This window comes from Agelaius phoeniceus, chromosome 5 (genome assembly GCF_051311805.1).
Source record: "Agelaius phoeniceus isolate bAgePho1 chromosome 5, bAgePho1.hap1, whole genome shotgun sequence".
Classification (NCBI taxonomy): domain Eukaryota; kingdom Metazoa; phylum Chordata; class Aves; order Passeriformes; family Icteridae; genus Agelaius; species Agelaius phoeniceus.
The window spans coordinates 69,656,919-69,664,760 of record NC_135269.1 but is presented as its reverse complement, the minus strand read 5'-3'; the positions used below and the strand labels follow the sequence as shown (position 1 = coordinate 69,664,760).

Below are 7,842 nucleotides of genomic sequence, written 5' to 3'. Positions count from 1 at the left end.
TAACAAGTTTTCAATGGTTTGATTCTTTTTTAAGTCACTCTACCCCCATTTGCTTGCCCACGGTTGTGTTTTTGCCTGACAGACAAGAGCCAGTCTTGATGAAATTGGAGAAATGATGGAACATGGAGGGAGAAATTTGGGTTTTGCTGTATCCACAAGAGGCATTTAAATAGGATTGATGGAGTGTCACTGTCATATTTTCTGAAAAATCCCTTCACCAGGATCTCTTCTCCTGGGAAGCTGAGAACCCTCAGAAAAGAATGAAAACAATAATTATCTGATTGTTTCTCCTGTGTTTTGCTGCTTTGGAATGTGGTCTGGAGATTGTTTATCACCAGGTGAATGTTTGATTGGTTTCATGTGAATTGTTTTGACTTAATGACCAATCACAGCCAGCTGTGTCAGACTCTGAGGAGTCAGTCAGGGGTTTTTATTATTCTTCTTGTTAAGCTTTCTGTCTGTATCCTTTCTCTTTCTTTAGTATAGTTTTAACATAGCATTCTTTAATATAAGTACATAAAATAATAAATCAGTCTTCTGAGAACATGGAGTCAGATTCTCAATTCCTCCTTTGTCCTGGGGACCTCACAACTCAACAATGGAGCAAAACCAAAGTCATCCAAACTCTTGTTAGCCAATTCTGTGGACTCTGTGCCCACTTTCTCCCATGCACACATCAATGGAAGCTGTTGGGGTGTGCACCACCCTCCATTCACTGAGGCACAGGGGACATGGGAGGACACCAGTGGCAAATGCTGGGTAGCCAAGCCTGTCCAACAAACAGAGGCCTTTAGAGCAGGACTCAGGATGCCACTGAGAGGTCTGAAAGGTGACAGGACATGCAAAGCTGGAATTTAAGCTCAGCACAGCCTGTAAGTGCAGGGAAAACATCACACGAGGCACGCAACGCACGCAAGGTTTTGTCTGGCAAAGCAGGTATGTCTGAAGCCCACCCTTTGCAATTCACAGCTATTTTTTCCCCACTGCAGAATGGCTTCCCCCATCTTCAATGGCTGCTGTGAACCGGGGGAAGTTTTATTTTCTGTCTCCCTACTCCACGTGCTGCTGTAACTCTTGTCCTGCCGCCATCAGCTCCTCTGTTGCTACACCCTCCTTTGCCTGTTGTTCACTGAGTTATTTCCACTCCTGTCCCTCACCCTGCTCCCATCACTTCCTTAAAAGGTCCTTGGATGCTGTTGTGTCTCCTGACCACCCACCACCTTTCTTGTTTCATGTCCTGATGCTGGGAAGAACTTCAAGATGCATAAACCCAAACTGTTCAGCTTGGTGCCTACGGAGGGCTGAGCCAGGGAGGTTGTGTTGGACCTCTGGAAGTTTGGGGGCTCAGTGAAGGCAAAACTGATCCAGGCAGCCTGGACACACAAATACATCAAAACACAGCCCTGTCAAACAAACAAACAAACAAAAACAATATATGACTTATTGTTACTTTATTAACAACGTGGCTTACAACTGTTTCAAGTAAAAAGGGATTTCATTCTGAATAAAAATTAAAATATAACTCTGAATATAGATTTTCACTTATTTACATGGAAACATATATACAGAATAGAATCTTACAGCAAACTGACAACATGCCCTTCGCCCTGGGAACTTGAAAAAGTAAAAACACCAGCATTGATTGATTGATATGTATATATATATACACATACATATACACGCACATATATATACATATATATATACACACATATGTATCAACACACCAAAGGGATTATGTACACGAACTTGGGAGTCAAAACCTTCAGTACAAACTGGAATGCAGAACAATTCAAAAGTTTTCCAACATGCACCACCACGAATGGAGGGTAACTGCTGGTTGTGGAGCCAATTCCTGCTGCTCCAGGAGAGACAGGAGGGTTGAAGTGCTTGCCTTGTCCTACACAAGGCACATGACAAGACTCAGCTCCCCTCCAAGGCTGCATTTGAGGCTTTCACCTCCCTTGGAACACACGGGGCACCCCTGCCTGTGCATGTGAAAGGGTCATGGTGCCATTCCCCAGGTGTTTTCCAGAAAGAAGGTCCCTGAAGGTGAAGGCTGCTGGAACAACTTGGCACATCCTGACCAGGTCTGGCAGAACAGGGATTGGGAAATGGAATGCACACATTTACAATGCATAAATTACAGACATGTGTATGTCCATAATCTCCAGAGAGGCTGGAGCAATGAGAAGCAGGTGGGGTGCCCTGGAAATGAGCATTTTCATCCTGTCACACCACAACACAGAGCAGAGGGTTCTGCACATCCACAACCTGAACTCAGGGCAACGTCACCTTTTCCTGTGGGAGAGAGCTCAAGTTTTAGCCTGGTATTTCCTAAGGAGGTCTGGAAGGTGCAAGAGGAGAGTCTTCAGCTCCCAAACTCCAGAAGACACACAGGAGTTGGGTATAATGAAAAAAGACTGATTTTCCCTCCTATGCAGCCAATGAGCCTAGAGACATCTGAGTCAGATTTCTCTATCTCCACTGAGAAAAAAAAAATGAGAACCTTTCAGTATTGTGGCTCTGAGTCTATTGCAAACTTCTTTCCCTCCTCTCACCTAGCCCCTGCTGGGACTCAAAAACCATCTCTGCTGTGAAAAAGAAAAGCTTTCAGGGATGATGCTCACAGATCCCAGCTGTGCTGCTGTTCTGAGAGGCCCCTCTCCACAAAGACAACTCAAGTCCAGAACTCCAGGCTCCCTCCTCTTGAAGCCCTCTCTCTCCTCTCCCACATCCTTGGCAGTGATCAAGACTTACCTTTTTCACTGCAAAAATTAACACCACAGACTAAAAAAAGAGAAAGGCCACGAGTATTTGTAACTATGACCCAGGTTTGTGCAGCTCATGTGTCTTCTGCAAGAGAATTCCTGTGCATGGCACCAAATCACTGCAAAACCACTCTTACTCTGCAGGACAGCTGACATTTAAAGCACTGCTGGGCTATAAAATTCTGATCTTTGATGACTGGCTCATATTCTATATGCAGCCATTAACACCATTTACACTTCTTGCTGGAGTATTGTACCAAAGAATAAATGAGACCATTAAAGGCTTCTGCTCCTTTACAGGGAGTTCATGAGCACCTAAGGACACAAGCCCTCTCTTGTGAAGTCTGACAGACTGCAGCTGCATTTCTCCTGCTAGGAGAAGGAGGCATTTAAATTTTCTGTTAATTAAGTGCAGACTTTTTGACTTTTATGTGAGAGAAACTGGTCCCACAACCCACACGTCTTGAGGGCCCTAACACTAACCTCAGTTATTTCTGGATTAAATCCTGAGTAACAGATTCCTTTTGTTCTGGGTCAGCTGATGTGATAAAGAATATTATTGAGGGGGAAAATATACATGCATCCACATTTTGAAAGAATTTTTACATAAATATACTGTATAAAACATCTCCAAAACACCCAGTATTGTGGGTGGAGTATTTGTTGAGTGTATCCAAGTTAAAAAGTGTACAGTCACGAGAACAAAAAAAAAAATAAATCTAATGTTCAAGATGTTGCAGATTACAGAAAATATTTCCTGGAGTAAGGAATCAGCTTTGCAATCCCAAGCAATGGAAAATACAGCGTGACATCTCTTAGCACCAAAATGGAGCCCTTGGGACTGTATTTATCCATGCATAATAAAGCTGGTTTCAATGGTGTTCAGTTGCAGCATGTTGTTCTCTTTTGGCACTTGAATTTGGAAATGAGAGGAACACTCTGAGTTCAGAGTTTCCCACATGCACTGCACCAGAAAAGCACAAAGTATTTGAAGTGCCCTGATTGTACAGAGCTTCTGAAACACTGAGATGGCACAGCAGCTCTGCCAAATTCGATTTTGTGCCCTGGAAAGACCAAGGCAGGCTTTGAGGTGACTAAATGTTGATGATGGCAGCCCAAAATTGCCAGGTTTGCCCTCAAAAGGCTGAGGTGGGGACACCATACAACTGGGACTGCAACAGGCTGAAGGTTAAAGCCAAGGAATGGTGACTTTCCAGTTTAAGGCAAATCAGCTGTTTGCCCAGAGCAAAATAAAGGAGTTTAGGTGCCCCACTGAGAAACTTTTTAAATCCCACCAGGCATCCAAACACATCTGTGAGGGTGGGTCAGGCCATCTCAGCTAGGACATGCATCTACTGAATAATTCACTAAGGACAGGTTGTGCCTGGATTTCGGTGTTTTCTGAGGGCACACAGCATTTTTAGGAGGTTTGTGCACCCTGCAGGCCCAAATGATAAAGGGTTATGGAATATGGGTAACACAAAAGAGCTGGAAACCCTGAAATCCTCCTAGAGCTGAGAAGCCTTTGTGCCTCTGAGAGGTAGGAAAAGCCAGGGTTTGGTCATTCTGGCAGCTGTGCTTGTGAGCTGAAAAAGGAAGAAAAGCCCTGAAATCAAATATCATTTTTCTTGAAGAGCATCCATGACAGCAGGAAGAAGGCAGGACAACCAAGCAGGAAATCATGGACATTCCTTAAGTTAATGATTTAATCCCATTTCAGAGATGAATGCTTTGGCTCTGAAAAGTGGGAATTGGCTGATTCTACCAAGGCAAGGGCTGTGAAGGGAGCAGGGACCTGCCCATGGATCTGTTCAGCCTGAGTGCAAGCTCCAAAGAAGCCAGTGCAGATCAAGATGAGCAGGCACCATACACTCTCCAGCCCCCTGTTTTTGTTCCAAAAATGCTCATCTTTGGTCCTGTGCCCGAAGAGAGTCCAGAACACCTGCACAGCCCTCCTGTGGGAGCAAAGTGTCTGTGTCAGTGTGCTGAAGGTCAGCATCCAACAGCCAGAAATAAGAGCAGGGCTGCTCCCCAGCCCTTGGCAGTGGCCTGGGGTAACCATGAGCTCAGCACTTCTCAGCAGTGGCATTTTTGCAGCTGGCAACACAGCAAACTTCAGGCCTGGATGCCAAATTCACAACAGGGAGGGGAGATGTGGCTTCACCACTGTCATTAGTGCATCTGTGGAACTGCAACAGCTCTGAATTTAACTTGGAATCAATCTGGTCTGGAACAAAAAAATCCCACAAACTTACAGTGGTTTGCACTTGTATACTGCAAAGTGAAGTGGCATTTTACTCCAGCAAGACTGGATGCCCATCATCTCCTTTAAGTACATTACTCCAAAGCTTTACAGATGTTCCAGAATTGAAATTATGTCCAGGCAAAGGCAATTAGTTCCTTCTGATCTCTGTTCAATCTGAGCACATTGTCCAGTTGAACTCCACACCACTCATTCTCCACTTTTGTAAGAAATGACCCAAGAAGTTCAGCTCCACCTTTTCTGGAAAGCAACCAAAGCAACAGCCAACAGTACCCCAATCCTGTACTCTTCCCAACCTGCAGACTAAAGATAAACAATAAAGCATTTACCACCCAAGGTAATTTCAGCATAAAGATTTCAGGTTATCAACTTCTCTGGGAGGACAGAAAGTGATAAATGAGGCAACACTGAAGAGCAATAAAGTGAAAGACAAATAGTGGGAGAGAAATCTGCAGGAATAAAAGAGCCGGCGCGAGATAAAATTAAAACTTTTTTGTTGTTGTTTAATAGTTCGAGTTTTGAATATGATTTAACTTCCCTGAACAGCCAGTAAAGATTCCCATGTTCTTGGCTCAATGCTTCACCCATTCATTGGCTGGCCAGCACTAGAGCTGGTTGCTCTCAGAGTCTGTGTGTGTCTGCTCCCCAGTCATGCCTCCACGAGCAATTAGCTGCCATAGGAATATCTACAGTTACAAGGCTGATGGAGACAAAAAATGACATTTTTGCAGTGTGTCCCAGAAGGCATGAAATGTCTCTGACAAATCCCAGAGGCCAGAAACTCCAAGAACATCTGAGCAGCAGAAGAAGCTGGGTTTGATGAGTAAAGGATCAGTGCTGGGATGCTGTTTAGCAAACAGCCCTCCTGCTTCTCTTCCTTGCAATGTCCTCATGCACCAGTTCTCCTGACAGAATCCTCCCAGGAGCTGTCTCCTGCTGACAGATGGGACACCAGGACTGGGCTGAAGCGAGGAGGAGCTGGCAGAAGCAGCCTCCCTGATTTTCTCAGCTGCTCTCTCACTTTGCTGGGCTCAATCCTTCAGTCTTCAGAGGTGAAACACTGAGCGACACTTTCAGGGGACCCTGAGAGGGATCCAAAGCAGTTATCAAATCAGTTGTACTGACACATTTCACTGTCAGCAGGAAATACAGTCAAAACCCCATTTTTTTTTAACATCTGCCCCACTACAGAACCCTCTTCCTGGATTTCTGAAGAACAAAACCCCAGCATTTGATGCAGAGGCAACAAACACTGCCTTGAACCAATTAAAACTTGAAGAAGATCATGAGAACAAAGCAACAGTTGAGAACAGATCCAGTCCTGCTCATCTCCCATGTAAGAACATTTCTGATGAAGTCTCAGCATCTGGTCCAGCCTGCAGCAGGTGCACCAATCCCATTCCTCAGTGACAAATCAGGAAACTTGCTGAAAGGCAAGCCAGGAATTCCCAAGTGATGCATGGCAGTCAGTGCTTCCTGCCTAAAACATCCTCTGGGCAAGATCTGGATGTATTCCAGAGTATTTATATCTGAAGGTCCTCCCTCTTCTCCAAAGAATTAAAGAAGGAAACCAGTGAAGGAGAATGCAGCAGCTGCAGCCTGGTGTGGGTCAGCAGGTTCTTCTGAGCACAAGGGTGAGCAGGAGTCCCTGATCCCAGTCTGCTGTCACCTTGTGGCTCTAAGACAGGTCTTTGAATTGACTTGGAGTTAAGATTTTGACTATGAAAGCCTTCATGTTCCTGTACAAGAATGGAGCACTGTACAGATCCCATCACAGAGATTTCCAGCTGATTGTGCAGAGCCAGCGTGGCTCAGGGTGTGCTGCTGCCCCACCAGGTCTTGTGCCACCCCTGTCAGTCCCCTGCAATTTTGTCTGGTATCACAGAGACCATGGGTTGAATCCTCTTTCAAAATTCAGTCAGGAATAACCATTATATGCCTGGTGTAACATTTTTTCCTTTTGTAAAACCAGAGAGGTGGAAGGAAAAAAAAAAAAAAGATCACTGCAAGATCTCCAAGATCAAACTTGCAGTTAAACCCCAGGTAATGCTACAAATGATGACTTACATTTCAATATGAAAGAAGAGTGTCAGAGCTGTCTAAAAGAAATGTTCATGTCCAGAAATTGTCCTAGACAAACCATGACCACCTGGGAATGTCTGACCCTTCTCCTTGGGAATGTGTCTGCCATTGGTAGGTTTGGTTTGGTGACAAATCAGCTGATCCATGCTGGCCTTGCACCACTGGGCAATGGGTTGGAGAGGCTCATGAGGAGAGATGCCAGCAGTCTTTCCATGTGCTTTACAAGTACAGAAAATTTAGTTCCATTTGTAGCTCGTTTCTTTTTGTGTTTCTTTTTCTTCCCCCTGCAGATTGCTCCCAGTGCTTCCAATTCCACTTGTTCTTGGAAAAGAAAAAGGAAAAGGGGGAAGAAAACCCCTTGAACAAGCTGAAATGGTAAAAAAGACAGGGAACAAGGAGGAGGAGAGGAAGGAATGCAGAAGTGCAGTCAGTTGGCATATTGTGCATAGAAAGCAACTTTGACTCTCTCGATCTGGTGGCACAGTTTGATGGCTGGGCCCAGCTTCAGCTCCATGCACTCCTGCACCGTGGGCAGTGTCAGCAACAGGAGGGCCTGGCCATCAATGTCCTGGGGAGAGAAACACAGGGAAAATGGTTTTGTTTGTGGACTCTGGAGGGCAGAATGCATAAGCAAGTTTGGAGGAACAAGAAGGGCAGTTTGCCCTAAAAATTAAGTTATTTTATCCTCTGCTTTTTTCTCACTTGGACATTGCCCATCTCCTTTTC

General features: G+C 44.9%; 1 protein-coding gene across 4 annotated transcripts in view; it reads right to left on the bottom strand.

Annotated features, from left to right (window-relative positions):
* Positions 1-1,434: 1,434 nt before the first annotated feature.
* Positions 1,435-7,842, bottom strand: part of SFMBT2 (Scm like with four mbt domains 2) — a 114,989-nt gene continuing 108,581 nt past the window's right edge. For all 4 annotated transcript variants that reach the window (XM_077179260.1, XM_077179261.1, XM_077179259.1 and 1 more), the window contains one exon: positions 1,435-7,684. In XM_077179260.1, coding sequence (XP_077035375.1) covers positions 7,544-7,684 — 141 coding nt within the window. In that variant the 3' untranslated portion in view covers positions 1,435-7,543. The remainder of the gene's footprint in view (positions 7,685-7,842) is intronic.